This window comes from Micropterus salmoides, unplaced genomic scaffold (genome assembly GCF_014851395.1).
Source record: "Micropterus salmoides isolate LMB-PRFRI ecotype aquatic unplaced genomic scaffold, ASM1485139v1 Ms_hic_scaffold_8, whole genome shotgun sequence".
NCBI classification, from domain to species: Eukaryota; Metazoa; Chordata; class Actinopteri; order Centrarchiformes; family Centrarchidae; genus Micropterus; species Micropterus salmoides.
Window position 1 is genome coordinate 515,976 of NW_024044570.1, and position 18,338 is coordinate 534,313.

Below are 18,338 nucleotides of genomic sequence, written 5' to 3' on the forward strand. Positions count from 1 at the left end.
CTACTTTACACTGTTATACATGTTACACAAGCTGCACGCTCGCTACTTTACGCTGTTATACAAGCTGCACGCTCGCTACTTTACGCTGTTATACAAGCTGTACGCTCGCTACTTTACGCTGTTATACAAGCTGCACGCTCGCTACTTTACACTGTTATACAAGCTGCACGCTCGCTACTTTACACTGTTATACAAGCTGCACGCTCGCTACTTTACACTGTTACACAAGCTGCACGCTCGCTACTTTACACTGTTATACAAGCTGCACGCTCGCTACTTTACACTGTTATACAAGCTGTACGCCCGCTACTTTACACTGTTCTACAAGCTGTACGCCCGCTACTTTACACTGTTCTACAAGCTGTTATACAAGCTGTACGCTCGCTACTTTACGCTGTTATACATGTTACACAAGCTGTACGCTCGCTACTTTACGCTGTTACACAAGCTGCACGCTCACTACTTTACGCTGTTATACAAGCTGCACGCTCGCTACTTTACGCTGTTATACAAGCTGTACGCTCGCTACTTTACGCTGTTATACAAGCTGTACGCTCGCTACTTTACGCTGTTATACAAGCTGTACGCTCGCTACTTTACGCTGTTATACAAGCTGCACGCTCGCTACTTTACGCTGTTATACATGTTACACAAGCTGTACGCTCACTACTTTACGCTGTTACACAAGCTGTACGCTCGCTACTTTACGCTGTTATACATGTTATACAAGCTGCACGCTCGCTACTTTACGCTGTTACACAAGCTGTACGCTCGCTACTTTACGCTGTTATACATGTTATACAAGCTGCACGCTCGCTACTTTACGCTGTTATACAAGCTGTACGCTCGCTACTTTACACTGTTATACAAGCTGTACGCTCGCTACTTTACGCTGTTATACATGTTACACAAGCTGTACGCTCGCTACTTTACACTGTTATACAAGCTGCACGCTCGCTACTTTACACTGTTATACAAGCTGCACGCTCGCTACTTTACACTGTTATACAAGCTGCACGCTCGCTACTTTACGCTGTTATACAAGCTGCACGCTCGCTACTTTACGCTGTTATACAAGCTGCACGCTCGCTACTTTACGCTGTTATACATGTTACACAAGCTGCACGCTCGCTACTTTACGCTGTTATACAAGCTGTACGCTCGCTACTTTACGCTGTTATACAAGCTGTACGCTCGCTACTTTACGCTGTTATACATGTTACACAAGCTGTACGCTCGCTACTTTACACTGTTATACAAGCTGCACGCTCGCTACTTTACACTGTTATACAAGCTGCACGCTCGCTACTTTACGCTGTTATACAAGCTGTACGCTCGCTACTTTACGCTGTTATACATGTTACACAAGCTGTACGCTCGCTACTTTACACTGTTATACAAGCTGCACGCTCGCTACTTTACACTGTTATACAAGCTGCACGCTCGCTACTTTACGCTGTTATACAAGCTGCACGCTCGCTACTTTACGCTGTTATACAAGCTGCACGCTCGCTACTTTACGCTGTTATACAAGCTGCACGCTCGCTACTTTACGCTGTTATACAAGCTGCACGCTCGCTACTTTACGCTGTTATACAAGCTGTACGCTCGCTACTTTACGCTGTTATACATGTTACACAAGCTGCACGCTCGCTACTTTACACTGTTATACAAGCTGCACGCCCGCTACTTTACGCTGTTATACAAGCTGTACGCCCGCTACTTTACGCTGTTATACAAGCTGCACGCTCGCTACTTTACGCTGTTATACAAGCTGCACGCTCGCTACTTTACACTGTTATACAAGCTGCACGCCCGCTACTTTACACTGTTATACAAGCTGCACGCCCGCTACTTTACACTGTTATACAAGCTGTACGCCCGCTACTTTACACTGTTATACAAGCTGCACGCTCGCTACTTTACACTGTTATACAAGCTGCACGCTCGCTACTTTACACTGTTATACAAGCTGCACGCTCGCTACTTTACGCTGTTATACATGTTACACAAGCTGCACGCTCGCTACTTTACGCTGTTACACAAGTTACACAAGTTACACAAGCTGTACGCTCGCTACTTTACACTGTTATACATGTTACACAAGCTGTACGCTCGCTACTTTACGCTGTTATACATGTTACACAAGCTGCACGCTCGCTACTTTACGCTGTTACACAAGCTGCACGCTCGCTACTTTACGCTGTTATACAAGCTGTACGCTCGCTACTTTACACTGTTATACAAGCTGTACGCTCGCTACTTTACACTGTTATACATGTTACACAAGCTGCACGCTCGCTACTTTACGCTGTTATACAAGCTGCACGCTCGCTACTTTACACTGTTATACATGTTACACAAGCTGCACGCTCGCTACTTTACGCTGTTATACAAGCTGCACGCTCGCTACTTTACGCTGTTATACAAGCTGTACGCTCGCTACTTTACACTGTTATACAAGCTGCACGCTCGCTACTTTACACTGTTATACAAGCTGCACGCTCGCTACTTTACACTGTTATACAAGCTGCACGCCCGCTACTTTACACTGTTACACAAGCTGCACGCCCGCTACTTTACACTGTTATACAAGCTGCACGCTCGCTACTTTACACTGTTCTACAAGCTGTACGCCCGCTACTTTACACTGTTCTACAAGCTGTACGCCCGCTACTTTACACTGTTCTACAAGCTGTACGCCCGCTACTTTACACTGTTCTACAAGCTGTACGCCCGCTACTTTACACTGTTATACAAGCTGCACGCTCGCTACTTTACACTGTTATACAAGCTGCACGCTCGCTACTTTACACTGTTATACATGTTACACAAGCTGCACGCACGCTCGCTAGCGAAGTGTCGTCACATGAGAAGAATATTTACAAAAATGTGAGGAGCGTACTCACTTTTGTGAGATACTATATCCAAAACTAGACATTTAAACCATGCAGGGGTAACAGGCCGGTCAATGAAACTCATTTAAACTAACTAGTCAGGATTTATAGAACAAAAACATGGAAGAACCACCTCCATGCTCGTACTGGGTCATCTGGCTGAACATACTGGAATACATCTGTTAAAATGGTGGTGATGGAACAGTGGATAAGACACGTGCCTTTGGTGTGAGAGACCAATGCGACCCTGAGCAAGACACTTAACCCCTCGTTGCTCCAGAGGCGTGCGACCTCTGACACGCATGGCAATTATAAGTGGCTTTGGATAAAAGCGTCAGCTGAATGAATAAATGTAAATTAGGGCTGTCAGTATGTTGGGGCTCAACAGTATTATCACATTTTTCATCAGTCAAGTGATTTGGAGTAAGAGTGTCTGTCACCTCACTGACAGTGAAGCCGACCAAAGCCTGCTGGGAGGGATCCATGCGGGCCCAAAAATGACTCCCCCGTCGCACATGAGAGACGTAACCGTACTGCTTAGATTATAGACTCTCCGCAATCTAAAAAAGATATTTGGCGATCAGTGACGCTGTGTTGGTGTTTGGCAGGTGAGCCTCGTAGGTGGGCTGATTAAACAGTGACGATCCGAGTCAGACAAACACACTGAGCCATGAGACTTTTTGTTTCTGCAGCTGTTCTACATCATTAAACCACGGTTACGCTGCGCGATCATGTGCAGTAGACGCTGGTGCCAACAGGAAGTAGCCCTGTAGTAGTATTTTATTGCAATTAGTCATTAGGATCTTTCGGAAAAGCACGATTAGTTTACACGCATCAATCGTAGCAGCATGCAGAAATGTTTGGGGTACAGCGCGAAACCTGTGCTGCAGAGCCAGAGGGTGGGCAGCTAAGAAAGAACTGTCCTGTCCAGTATTTTGTGAGTGTCTGACCAGTTTACACACCGAGGTGCCTCTTGTGAACCGGCTGCTTCCACTCGGCTGGAATGGGAAAAGAAGTTTGAGCCAATCGATCTCGCCGCTGAGCCAAGCTGAACCTCAGAAGCCCGTTACACATGCAGTTATTATGGGATATCACGTCGGCATAATTAGAACTCGGAGCAAATAATTATTTGTCAGCGGGAGCGGAGTCGGCTTCATTATCAGGAATTTGTCAGCTCGGAGGGGAGATTAGACTGACCAGGTTTACTCTGACGGAGCTTCTCTGAAAAAATACCAGACTCTCTCTGACAACATGACTTGTGAGTGAAAGGAAACGGCGCTCTACTGGGATTAGTGATGCTGTAATCTACATAGTTTGTCTTTTTATTTTCTTAAAAGAGTTTTTGTTTTCAAAGAGCTGTACAGTGCTTTGGATTTCACATCAAACGTCTTCACTTCTGGAAAAAGAGAGGAGGAGTTTGTTCTCAGTGGAAGTTCAGTTCCTCTCTACATGACTATCGGCTGTTGGCGGTTTAGGGCAGGTAGTAAAGTTCTACCCAATAAGTTTCCGTTAAATGTTGATACATCAGTTGTCATGGTACAGTCTAAATAAATATGGCGATTATTGAACTTGTCAAAGTGTGCTTCCAGGTGTCTGGAAGTACTACTTCATCTGTTGGTGCGAGACCTCTGTAGCCCGCTACTAGCACAACGCTCCCTAATCTCACACCAAACTGTGGGTGGTCGAGTTGCATTGTGGGTAATGTAGGCGTTTGGTTTTGACAACGAAGAATGTGTGGAATAAAAAGTTCAGAGGGTCAGTTCAGCCACCAGACTGCAAGACTCTGTCAGACTTTTTCATCCTCAGCCCACTGAATATAATTTATTTCTGCTTCTATGTTAATGTGTATTCTCTGCTACGTAGCAGAGGGGAGTTACAAACTCAGTTTCACCCTATAACCTGTTGAACTTACTGTGGATAAAGCACAGAACAAACGGTCATCAGTTTTCACCGAATTACTCTGTACAGATGAAATGATCCTGTTGCCAGTGTGCGGGAGGATCATTATGGGGCGGCTGTGGCTCAGGAGGTAGAGCGGGTTGGCGGTTCAATCCCCGGCTCCCCCTGGTTGCGTGTCGAGGTGTCCTTGGGCAAAATACTGAACCGGTTGTTTCGCCAGTGTATGAATGTGTGTGAATGTTAGTTTCTGTTTGAGCACTTAGGCTCAGTGTATGAATGTGTGTGACTGGTGAATGCAGTAAAAGTGGTCAGAAAGGCGCTATACAAATACGGAGCTTTTACATTTTGTTCTTATCCAGAGGTACAAGGACACTGTTTCTGGTGTTTTGTTTTCGGATGAGCGTGACCCTCCTTGATAAGCCTCCAACAAAAGGAGGTTCCTCAAAGCAAGCTGACGAAAGGCTGCTGTGGTAAAGCTGTTGCAACACTGAAGTGACGAGGCATCTGCTGGTCAAACATTTGCATATTTTGCATGTGTACAACTGGTTAAGAAGTACCTCCCAACCTGAACTGAAACTCTAAACAACATGTACATTATATATTATATGACGTAGGAAACTGAAATAAAAAGGAATCCTTATCATATAAGAGCAGAATGACAGACTCTGATACCTGATATTACTCGCTGACTAACGGACCCTGACTCTCTCTCTCTGCAGGACCTCCACTCTCAGGGCGAGGTGATCGCCTGTCTGGAGAAAGGTCTAGTGCGGGAGGCCGAGGAGCAGCCGGGGGCGCAACCCATCAAGGAAGAATGCAAGAAGTCCATCATGAGAATCGCCGAGCTCTCGTCGGACGACTTCCACCTGGACCGCTACCTCTACTTCTCCTGCCGCGAGGACCGAGAACGCTTCTGTGAAAACGTGAGGATTTAGTTGACAATCTTAATGCGCACGTCCACAGAGCTCTGAAAGGTTTATATTAGGTGATGAGGGTTTGGAAAGCAGCTGACTTTCACACTTAAGTCAATGATTGATTCGTGCATCGTTTCTATTTCTGACTACTAATGTATTTCATATCCTTTTAGAACTTATTTCCTGTTGTGCTTTGTCTTAATTTCCAGACATGTTGGTTTCACCAGCATGTTTTTGCCTTTTACCTTTTGACCCTTAATTCAATTTGATTGGTAGAAAACGTGTTAAGTTTGGCTTTCTGAAACCTGCAGCAGAGGAGCCTCTCCTAATCAGTCACACATCGAGCCTTCAGCTCCTCAGTGACCTCATGCATTCATGACCAAGTTGACAAAGAGAGTTTTTCCTTTCTGTTTTAGTGGCCAACCAGGTGCCAGCAACAGTTAACGGTGTGAGTTGAGCAGGAGATGTTTCTGCAGCCTCACGTTGAGGCAGTTGACGAGTTTCATCCCAAAACACCTTTGATAAAAACAATGGAAAAGTCAGGGGTCAACAGAAGGTCTTGTTTGATTTCAAACTGCTGTTGACGGGCTGTTTTTGTTTTCCAGACTCTGGCCGGGGAGGGTCGAGTCTACAAATGTCTCTTCAATCACAAGTTTGAGGAGGCGATGTCTGAGAGGGTGAGTGCTGTCCACCACTGTGCTAACCCAAACCCGTCCAAGAAGAAGTTTGTGTGTGTTTTTTTATTAGAAGTAGGTTTGCAGTTTTACTAAGTAGGCCTGGAGAATGAACAGGTTTGCCTTGATACACAAGGTATAATTTAGTTTCCTGACAAGCTGTAGCCCTGCCTTCACTTTAAATTCTCATGTTAGTTGAGTGACTCATAAGCTGAAGGTTATATTGTTCCAGTGTTCACACAAAGTCTTGTTACCAACATTATCTGGTATTCTGCCACTTTGGAGTTGAAGGATCAAAATGTACTACCACGTAGTTTGAACCTCTGTGTCCGTGTCCCCTCAGTGCCGCGAGGCGTTGACCACCAGGCAGAAGCTGATCGCTCAGGACTACAAGGTGAGCTACTCGCTGGCCAAAGCCTGCAAGTCAGACCTGAGGAAGTACCGCTGCAGCGCAGACGCCAACGTGCCCCGAGCCCGAGAATCTCGCCTGTCCTACCTGCTGCTCTGTCTGGAGTCTGCTGTACACAGAGGTGAGACGCTCGGCCTCAGACTGAGCCTCCTGCCTGTCAATCGCTCTCTTTCCTGCGCACTAATTATGTCCATCAGAGGCCGCTATTAGCCAAATTACCTGAACCTCTGACCTGTCTGTTAGTCTGACTCTGCTCCAGTCAGGAGGGAAAAATACTGCTCTGACTGGGGAAAACTGAGAAAAAGAAGTTGCAGCAGTGAGGTTGCTTTATTGCTTCTTGCAGCAGCCTTATTGCGGCAATAAGACAACCAGGTTCCTGTCTCACGACCTACTCATGAAAGAGAAACTTTATTGTGAAACTGCGACATTGTCTGTAAATGATATCCTATAAAATGCATGGAGCTCACTGTGTGTGTGTGTGTGTGTGTGTGTGTGTGTGTTTCAGGTCGGGTGGTCAGCGGGGAGTGTCAGGGTGAGATGATGGACTACAGGCGAATGCTGATGGAGGATTTCTCTCTGAGTCCGGAGATCGTTCTTCACTGTCGGAGCGAGATCGAGGGTCAGTGCTCCGGTCTGCACCGCAAAGGACGAACGCTGCACTGCCTGATGCGGGTCGGCCGAGGAGACATGGGATCCATCGACCCCAACTGTCAGAGGGCGGTAAGTTGGCGTCAAAATGAACTCTGTGAAAACTTACCAAAAACAAGCTTTCAGCAGCCATACTGTATATATACATACATAGCATGCAAACGTTGACTTTTTTCCACTAGTTGATAGCGTTTATCCTGGAACGACTTGAGCTGCAGGCATCTAAAGGAAATGCTTTGTTACATTTTGCAATATCACTTAAAAAGTTGAGACACTTCTGTGTGCAGTAGGGATCGACCGATGTGGGTTTTTCTGTGCCGTTCCTGTTTATTAGGAACCAATTAGAGCGATGACTGACTGATATGTGGAACTGATGGACATTGCTGTAAAAATTTTTAACACAAAACTATTCAAAAAGTTAATTGTCACTTTTAATCTTTATAAATAGTAAATTTAATGAATAGAGATCATCCTAGAGATGGACTTGTTAACTGTGAGGGATAAATTATCATAAACTTTGTCTTTACCTGCTGCCATTTATGTATTATGTTTTTTTTTATTGATATACTGGTTCTGTTCTTTATCTATACTCATTAGTTTTGCATTACAATATAATTAAAAAAAAAAGTTATTTAAAAAGAATAAATTCGGTAATCAAATTTAATATTTTATTATAACTGTTTTCAGTGCAGCAACAAAAGTAAAGTAACAATATAGAATCTCACTGGAAACAAATGGAGCATGTAAAATAAACTCAGTCAGTCGTCCTCCTCCTCCCTCTGCTGCTGCTGTAGAGGAGCGGAGTTCACAAGGAGCTGCTAAATTTTAGTCCACACTGATCTGCGGAGAGAGGAGGGGAGGGGCTGCTGAGTGGCGGCTCGCTTCTGCACAACAGCCAGTGTTGATGGGCTATTTCTCGTGACGTGTAACCAATCTGCTAGTACTGTGGGCGGGCATTGCTCAGACCTACAGACAGAGAGGCGTCTGCATCAGAGCCAGAGGAGCGCATTTTTAAATTATATCGGCTCTCTGGTTTTAAAACCACCGATGCACATTATTGGAAAAATGCTGAGTATCAGCTGAATATCGGACCCATCTTTGGTCGACCCCTAGTGTGCAGGCTGCAAAACTGTTGGTGGTTAGTTTAATAGGTTGAGTTTGTAAAGTCACTTCCAGGAATAAATATGCAGGGGTGAAAAGCTTCTTTCTTAAGGAACTCTGATACCCAGAGCAGCACCCCTCACACCCGTGTTTTTGTCCCCCCCCCCGTTGATGATGATGATGTATCTTCCGTCCTCAGCTCCAGACTCTGATCCAGGAAGCCGACCCCGGAGCCGACTACCGCATCGACCGAGCGCTCAACGAGGCCTGCGAGTCCGTCATCCAGACTGCCTGCAAACACATCCGCAACGGAGACCCCATGTGAGTCCTCTGTGACGCTCAAACCCTGCATTACTAGATGATCTGATCTCTGTTCAGTACCTGTGTATCCACCACAGATTTTTAATTTTGTCTGTCTACACATGTGACGTGATATTTTTCACAATATCATGTGTCATAAAAATGCAATTTATAATTGAGCAAAACCTCTACAGAGGTGGGGTATCCTATCACATTGGTTGAATACTGCTCACAGGAATCCAGCTTAATATGTCCCACCTTCTATAACTTTGCGTTAGAAGCAGTGATTTACTGACTGTAAATCTGCATTGTATTCATGTCATATTTGTTGTCTAGAATTGTTCTCTTCACTAAACCTTTTTTATTCACTGATGCAAAGACCCAGATTGCAAGTTTCAATCAGAAAAAATAAATATAATCAGATTCAAAGAAAACTCCTCTTAGAGTTTATTTCTCTTCTAAAATGGCCACTTTCATGTAAGTTTTGTTCCCCAAGAGTATTTGAGGAAAGGTTGTACTGTGTTCTGTATGTGGCAAATGTCTGTAGTAGTCCAAAAAAAGTACCTTTTAAATATTTGATACCTACATTTGTTCTGCAGGATCCTGTCATGTCTGATGGAGCATCTGTACACTGAGAAGATGGTGGAGGACTGTGAACACAGACTGCTGGAGCTGCAGTACTTTATCGCCAGAGACTGGAAGTGAGTCCCGCTAATCCTAAAAAACCTGCAGCTCCTTAGCACCACCTCACCTGCTGACCTTTAGCTAAAACCACACGTTATAAACTGCTTTACTGTCTGAACTTATGGAAGAAAAGATGCGAGATTAGAAACTGCTCCCTGTGTTGCTGCACAGGTTGGATCCCATCTTGTATAAGAAGTGTCAGGGCGACGCTGCCCGGCTCTGCCACACTCACGGCTGGAACGAGACGAACGAAATGATGCCGCCCGCGCCATTTTCTCCTGCCTGTACCGCCACGCCTACCGCTCTGTGGAGCAGGACGGAGGGTGAGTCCTGGAGCACTGGAAGCTTTTTGATCTGATCTCACAACTGTGAAATGTAACCTGCAGACATCTCATAGATAAGAGAACGCAGCTACCTGGAAGTGAAATTTGGGTGTACTGACCTTTAACCTCCTTGCTTAAAGTGCTGATCTAAGTTTCAAGGGCTTTCATCTTTTGCACCCACTGGTTGTCACTTAAATTCCCAAACCAACCATACAAATGTGAGTGTCAGTGTCTAGAAGAAAATAAGTCTGCAACGTTCTCACTGACCAGAGAATATTCTCGTAGCTCGGCAGTGGAGCGCCTGATGCAGAAAACCGCGGTTTGACTGTGAGTACGTCCTGCTGCTGATAATGATAATCTCAGGAAGCTGGACATGTCTGTCGCCATGGCTGCTGGTTTGTGGGGGAAGTGATTGGATTTTGTAATTCTTATCTGAGATCTGTGCATGTAGGGGTCGATTTAAAGAGGTGGTATCTGCTCAATTTCAGGTTCCAAATCTTATTCAAGGCTTGTACCAGAAAAGGGTTACATGGTTATATTTTTGTCAGACTGCACATTGCTGCAGCTCCTCTTTTCACCCTGCGTTGCAGGCTTCGTTTTAGCCACAGACAGTCTATTACTGGACGAAGCCACCCCGCTGATTTGAATGGAGAGCAGTGAAGCTTTCTGTGGGACATGGGAACTCCCTTTGGGCTTTTTCACTTTGCAAACCTGTTACATGCAGAATACCACCTCTTTAAAGAGTAATTGAGCTGCTGAACTATGATGTGAACAATCAATGCAAATCTCCAATTATGGAAAATATGGTTGTGCTTATTAATCAACCGGAGCTAATGAAGTTATTGATAAAATCTGAAGTGTTTACAGCTCTTAAAGTGAAACTCCGTTACATTTATTCATTTAGCCGACGCTTTTATCCAAAGCAACTTACAATTGCTCTACATGTCAGAGGTCTTATGCCTCTGGAGCAACGAGGGGTTAAGTGTCTCGCTGGGTGATTGAGCCCGGGTTTCTCACACCAAAGGCATGGGTCTATCCACTGCGCCATCCCCACCCCATCACTCCACCCACACATATTGTTTCAGTAGCAAACCCTCCCCTCTGAAGACTAAAAGTGTTTCCTCCTTCATGAAGAAAAGACATGTTGACAAAAGCACGTAGAGACACACACACGGATGGAAAACAACAACAACAAATCCTCCATTTGAATGTTTTCTGTATTTTTGGTCCTCTGTCTTTATTGTGAATCAGGGAAACGGCCACCTTTCAAAATGATGCGTACAGGACAAAAATTCTAAAAACCTAGAGAGGAGTATCCATTTAAGGCCTCTTAATACAAATAATAAAAGTGAGGCGTTTCCCTCGGCTCCTCTAACCGAGTGTTTGTCCTCCTGCAGCTCTCCAGGACTGCAAGGTGGAGGTGCAGAGGATTCTCACCAGAGGGCGCAGGATGTGAAGCTGGACCCTGAGCTCCAGCGGCGATGTATGACCGACCTGGGGAAGTGGCAGCGAGAAGACGGAGGGACAGGAGCTGGAGTGGTCTGCAGGATCACCTGGAAGATCTGGTGTCTGACTGCAGAGACGTGGTGGGAAACCTGACGGAGCTGGAGTCGGAGGTAATTGCCACCACTCTTAACGGGTCAAGCAGCCAAGGAAACATAAGAAGTTTCCTGTGTTTGATGGAGACCAACAGCGATGCGGGAGGCTTTAGACCATCTCAGGAAATGATTTAACGTATAAGGCTCATTTATCTTTCTTCATTTTCCATCGATTCAAATCGACATTTTACACTTTTCGGCTTCTCTGTACAATCTGGTTGGCGGGAATTCAAACAGCGTCTGTCCAGAAGGAGGTTTTTCCTCTACAGGGACACTCGGTACATTTTGATTTATATGTCAAGTGCCCAAAACAACCAGAATCATCTGTAACTCTTTGGCTTGTGACGCAAAACATCAATTGTTTCTTGTCTCTTGCACTCGACCGTAGTGCGGACACTTTGAAGGATTTCATAAAGTTTGTTACAGAGTATTCTTAGGAGGCTTAATTGATGTAACAGGGAAACGTAAGACGGGTTATTCTTTACCGTCCTTGTTAGGGAGACAACAGTTGGACTGATCAGGTGGCGTCAGGCTGGCAGACATCAGTGTTCTCTGGGAATCTTACTAGAATGTTTACATGAACTCACTGGCTCCACAGATCAGAGTAGAACTCATGGATGGTTATAGATTTTAATATGATTTAGAACTGGAGTCTAACCATCAGATAGATTAGTGGTTCTGTGTGAAGGCCAGCTAAAGCTGACGTAGGAGGGAAACCTCCAGGAACTAGACAGAAGAGAGAAACTGAAAAGGACCAACAGATGTTGTTCTTCAGATTCGCTGTTGCCATTAGACGTGTTCACATTTTTATTTTCATCATTTCATCAGGGACCTAGTTAATGTAGACACTGGGCCTTCCTGACGGAATAAAAGCAGGTTAAAACTGAACCCTCTGATCTTCCTGATTATTTTGAGCGTCCGTTTTTTTTGTCCTCAGGATATTCAGATCGAGGCGCTGCTCATGCGAGCCTGTGAACCCGTCATCCAGACCCACTGCCACGTAAGTCTGAGATGTTTTTAAATCCAGTTTGATTTAGTGTTGGTGAAAGAAGAGATCTGTTTTTCTGATTTAAGAAGGCCAAGAGAGTAAAAACTGACTTCCAAAGCAAAAATATTTCAGATAAAGAGGCACCATGTATGAAATGAAACAGGATGTTTGTGTTTAAAGAGCCGTCCTCCTCCGTCTGTCTTATCTAATCTTTAACCCTTTATTTGGCCTGTACAAATCCTTATCTGTCTCCTCCTGTCTGCTAGGAGGTAGCTGATAATCAGATCGACACTGGTGATCTGATGGAGTGTTTGGTTCAGAACAAACACCAGAAGGAGATGAACGAGAAGTGCGCGGTGGGAGTGACGCACTTCCAGCTGGTGAGCAGATTTTATTATAAAATCATGACACAAAGGGGCAGGATTTTTTTTCTTTTGGCAAGTATTGAAAATGGACATAAAACAATTGTTGGCAACCTTCATAGTGTGTTACTGGAGACGTGTCAGTGTATTCTGCTCATTGTGTGGTAGCCGTTTTATCTGCTGAGTTCATTACTGAGAAGCCGCTCTGTGTCTCTCTGTGTCTACAGATTCAGGTCAAAGATTTCCGTTTCTCCTACAAGTTCAAGACGGCCTGCAAAGAGGACGTCCTCAAACTGTGTCCCAATATCAAGAAGAAGTAAGACACGATCTGCCTGTCTGCAGCAGATGGCACAAATCCCCCCCCAAACCACCAATTACTCCGACCATTTTATCAGATATGTAACCGAACAGTCTAAGCTAAAAAGCTTCAGGAGCTTTCTGCGTCATCTCACAGCCTGTATTTCAGAATATTTTGTACCGTCTTCTTTTCCCAAAGGTAAAACATGAACTTCGGCGCTCAAATGTTTCCAGGTGTTTTTCTAAATAATGGCTGCTCAGTTCACGTTCCTAAAACTCCTCTTATGGTTTTCAGCTCTGTGTTTCAGAGGAAAGCTGGTGACTGAATAATAAGCTTTGAAAAGGCTTCTTGAATGTTAAAAACACATCCAGCAGCGAGCAAGTTGTTGCTTTTGGTTTTATATTTGTTGGAGTTATTTCGGTATGTTTTACAGAAATATTGAATTCATATTAAATGGACTTTTAAGACAGACACCTCAAGTTCTGCATTGTGTTGAAAACTTGCATTCTTTCTAACGGCCAGCAGGAGGCGACTCCACTGGTTGCAAAAAGAAGTCTGAGTGCACAGAACTCTACGTCAAAATGAGGCTTCTTTTCACCTGATTTATTGCTTCAGTAAACACTTCCCTGATGAGTTTGTGTTCTCAGTCCCTAGTTTCAAGTGTCCTTCAACACAGCGTGACGTTCATTGAGAAAATGATGGTCCCATTTAGAGGAAAATGGACGATAAAGCAGGAGATGCTTTAGGGCGGGGCCACCCTGTGTTTGACCAGTCAGGCGTAGCAATGCGACTTTAAAATGGTACTTCACGAACCAGTGGGTGACGTCACGCTGGCTACGCCCACTTCTTTTAGGCAGTTTTACCTCTCCAGGCTTCCACAATTATTACATTACGTTTATTCGTTTAGCGGACGCTTTTATCCAAGGCGACTTGCAGCTGCTATACATGTGAATGAGGGGTTAAGAGTCTTGCTCAGGGACACATTGGTGGGTGGGTCACAGTGGGGAATTGAACCCAGTTCTCTCACACCAAAGACAGGCGTCTTATCCACTGCTCCATCACCACCCGTGAAACAATCTCTGTGGTTGAACAGCTCATAGATCGTTACTGTGATGAGGGGTTGCAAATTGATGTAACGTGAATTTTGAAATAGTATTTACCTCAGTGGAAGGTCCTTTATTTGTGCACACTCAGCGGCACTACAACGGTCATGTCGGGCCTTCCACTTTGCCTTTTCTTTCTTAAACTACCATGAATTAAACTTAAGGCTTCCTCCAGGCTTTTCACACTTAAAGTCTTGCTGCATTCCTTTTAGAAGTAGACCTTTCATGTGAAAAACAACCCTGTGTGTTTTCTTCACTCATCTTTTATTAGCGTCCAACCTTTATTTGTTCAGCTGTTGTTTGAGACGGACTTTTGAACACTGGCTTTTATGGGAGCATTAATGTCAGGTTTGCTTTAAAGAGCTTAAAGCAAAAAGGTTTCTGTTTCATCCACAACTGATCGACAAACAGACTCTCCCATTTTCAGTGAAGTGCAAAAATAATCTTGACGTATTGTATAAGCTAAAAGTCAGACTGGGTGTGTAACCTCTTGTCTTCCTGTCGCTCAGGGTGGACGTTGTGATCTGCCTCAGCACCACGGTGAGGAACGACACCCTGCAGGACGCCAAGGAGCAGCGAGTGTCCGTCAAATGTCGTAAACAGCTGCGGGTGGAGGAGGTGGAGATGGTGCGTTCACCGACACACACACAGTGTAATGTCTGGATAGTTTAGCCTCCAGAGACTGTCACTCAAGCTTTTTAACTAAAACAAGACTTTTAAAGAAAGCGGACACCTGGACCAGATAGATGTTATAAGAGCATCCGATCTTCTGATTTCAGGATTTTCATTCAGCCACAGGAGGGGGGGTGTGTGTGTGTGTGTGTGTGTGTGTTTTGTGGTGATTTTAAGAAAAGCATCTTCCTTACGTTACATAAACCATCATAATAAACTTATTGGACTATCTAAATACTTGTCGTAAAGCTGAAAATCCAGCCCTTTTTGACATTTTGGAGATGCATATTTCATCATCCAGCCAGGTTGGCGTTCCGTTCACCTAAAATGCGCTGGACGGGCTTGAGGTCAGGGCTCTGTGTATGTCTGTCAAGTGGGAAGACCATCTATTTATGGCGCTTTGTGTGCAGGGGAGCCGTCATGTTGGAACAGGAAAGAGACCAGCGCTATTACCTTAAATCCAGTTTTGTGCTGTAGCATTAAGATGTCCCTGTCTGCGCATATTTTGGGCAGATACTCTAATGCAGGAGACTCAGAAAAGGCTTTGGGTAACGCACCCCCTCACATCCCCCTTAATTTACTTGCTTAGAATCTCTTAATTCCTGGATGCCCATGGGATCATTGTTATTTGATCTCACAGACACTCAACAATTCAGCTGAGATAGGCTGATATTGCTGTTTGACATAACTTCAGACTGCACCAGATACATAAAAAGGTCTGTCCTAAGCCATGTTTAGTTCCTGGCTCTGGGAAGGTGGAAAAAATAAAAAATAGTATTATTGCCCAAAACTACTGTGTCTCTGAACTACAGCTCTTTAACCAATCATACACATTTCCTTTTGATAACTAGTGGAATATTTTTTCACTGCTGTGGTGGATTAACAGCATTCAAAGCCCTGAAGTTGATGAATATATTGTAATTTGTTTCCGCGTTGTGGCTGTACAGAAAGGTTTCTTCACATAAAACTTGTATTACAGGGAAAGAAGCTGCCACAGTGAGAAATATTAGAGCTCTTTAAAAGCCTCTGGTGACAAAGCACATCTCTAGTTGACTGTTTTCATAAACCTGAGTGTTTGAATGCTCTTACAGAAAATGCTCTTTAAAAGCGTTCAAACACTTTTGCATTTATAAGAGAAAAGTAGTCAGATGAACAGAAATGTGTGAATGATGTGTATTTCTTTATCATAACAGGAGTGACAGTAATCAGAGCAGAAGTTCAGTTCAGGATGTTGAAAAGCTTCTGAGCTCTTGTTCTGATGGTTTATCTCTCTCTGAGATGAAACTTTTCTTCGCTTAACGGAAGTTCTGTGTTTTCTGTAAATTCATTTAATCCTCCTGAATCTCTGCAGTCGGAGGACATCCGCCTGGAGCCGGAGCTGTACGACTCCTGTAAGCAGGACATCAACAGACTGTGTCAGAACGTGGCCTTCGGCAACGCGCAGGTCAGCAGCTGCATGTGATTACATCATGCTAACGTATATCTTGAATTTTATGCAGTCAGGTCCAATAAATGGCAGGTATGAAGCCAGTGTAAAGCATCATGGGATGTTAGCTGTAGATGTAACGGATTAAATGCTTTCATTTTCCAGTCAAGTGTTTTTTCAGCCTGTAGGAATCAGTGCAGTCTCATGCTGTTTCTACTGAGCCACGAGAGACCAGATATCATCTATATGAACAAATACCGTAACACACACATGCATGAAACATGAAATTAAAAGAGCTAAGATAAAGGTCTGAATTCTTCTTGAAAAAAAACAGTTTTTGGTTCCTTCAAAGTTTCCAGGACTATGTTGATGCTCCAGCTGGAGAGAGAAGTTCTGCATTTCATATACTTCAAGTGATTACTAACGATCAAATCCGTGTCTCCCTCTGAAGGTGATCGAGTGTCTGAAGGAGAACAAGCGTCAGCTGACTCAGCGTTGCCACCAGCGCATCTTCAAGCTGCAGGAGGTCGAGATGGTTGATCCTGAACTGGACTACCAGCTGATGAGAGTCTGCAAACACATGATCAGGGTAGGCCAATAAAAGCAACCAGTGTCACATGATCAGGGTAGGCCAATAAAAGCAACCAGTGTCACATGATCAGGGTAGGCCAATAAAAGCAACCAGTGTCACATGATCAGGGTAGGCCAATAAAAGCAACCAGTGTCACATGATCAGGGTAGGCCAATAAAAGCAACCAGTGTCACATGATCAGGGTACGGTAAAACCGGCATCACACAATAATCATCGCATCAATATCCCAACAGTTTGAGCGGTCTCCACATGTGCAGATTTATCTAAAAGATGCTGAAAGTAAACGGAGCGCTGCACATGGCGAACAGTGACGTGTTCAAAACAACAGCAGTGTGTTGAAAAAAGTGACTAAAGCTCTAATCCTTAAAAAGCTTTTCTATAGACGCTCTGGGAACACTGCACGTTCAATATCAAATCTAATTTGACTTACTACACAGAAAGTGAGGAAAAAGGAATATTATTCAAAACAACAGCAGCGTCTGCACATTTCTTTACACCTCAAACATTTTCTGTGGAAACTAGCTTTCCTGTCAGTCACTAGTATTTAGTTGGCACCTGTGAACAGGTTTCCAGCCCAGGACGACGCTCCACAGTTCTCTGCATTTCTGGGTTTTGCTTCAGAAACAGCATTTTTGATGTTTCTATTAGACATCTTGCTCTTTAGGCCAGTCGACGCTGGCGAACCTCTTCAGCACGTGTCGTGGGACTTTGCGGGGGCTTCACGTAGGCGTCTTCTAATTGTTACAGCGCTCACAGGAAACGTTCGACCCTCTGATCTCTGGATGGTCTTTTTCCGGCTTTGGGTGGTAGTTTCCCTTTTCTTCCACGTCTTTCTGGTTTTGGTTTGAAAAGCATTTGAGATCACTTTAGCTGAGCAGCCATGTTTTTCACTCTCACTTTTGAAAAAGTACGGTTGTTGAGAGAAATGCACGAACAGCCTGTGCAATATTTGCTGCCTTTGTCTTTAAATGAGGGCAACTGTTGACACCTGATTTTCATAGACTGACTGACCTCACGCCCCTTTCAATTAATGATCAATTCTACAAAATTGGCAGCATGTGTTCCAGGACTGTTGGTTCTCTGTTACTGTACCAACCTAGAAATAATTTGCCATGTAGGAATGTAATTTCTATCAAAAACCGTGATGTTCTGGTTAATGATGTTGGACTGCTGATTTGAACACAACTGTATACGTGGTGTTGTCACCGCCGTTTTATGTGAATGTTGTTTCAGCGGTTCTGTACGGAGTCCGAGGGAAAGAACGTTCTTCAGTGTCTGAAACAGAACAAGAACAGCGAGCTGATGGATCCTAAATGCAAACAGATGTCACCAAGAGAAGATCACCCAGAACACAGGTACACGCAGAGACTGCCTGACGCCATCTTCATAATACATTTACAGATTTGCGTGTTGGAAAAGTCTGAGAAAAAGTGCAACTGCTGAAAGTTTG

General features: G+C 44.3%; 1 protein-coding gene across 1 annotated transcript in view; it reads left to right on the top strand.

The window, feature by feature from the left end:
• glg1a (golgi glycoprotein 1a) overlaps positions 1–18,213 on the top strand; it is a gene marked incomplete at its 3' end in the record, with an annotated part of 36,851 nt that extends 18,638 nt beyond the window's left edge. The window contains 18 exon segments of the mRNA XM_038706646.1: positions 5,516–5,719; positions 6,316–6,387; positions 6,728–6,914; positions 7,299–7,513; positions 8,742–8,863; positions 9,442–9,543; positions 9,698–9,789; positions 9,792–9,849; positions 11,230–11,279; positions 11,282–11,386; positions 11,389–11,465; positions 12,385–12,447; positions 12,702–12,815; positions 13,025–13,113; positions 14,708–14,825; positions 16,222–16,314; positions 16,748–16,885; positions 18,122–18,213. Coding sequence (XP_038562574.1) covers positions 5,516–5,719; positions 6,316–6,387; positions 6,728–6,914; positions 7,299–7,513; positions 8,742–8,863; positions 9,442–9,543; positions 9,698–9,789; positions 9,792–9,849; positions 11,230–11,279; positions 11,282–11,386; positions 11,389–11,465; positions 12,385–12,447; positions 12,702–12,815; positions 13,025–13,113; positions 14,708–14,825; positions 16,222–16,314; positions 16,748–16,885; positions 18,122–18,213 — 1,991 coding nt within the window.
• Between the last annotated feature and the right edge of the window lie 125 nt (positions 18,214–18,338).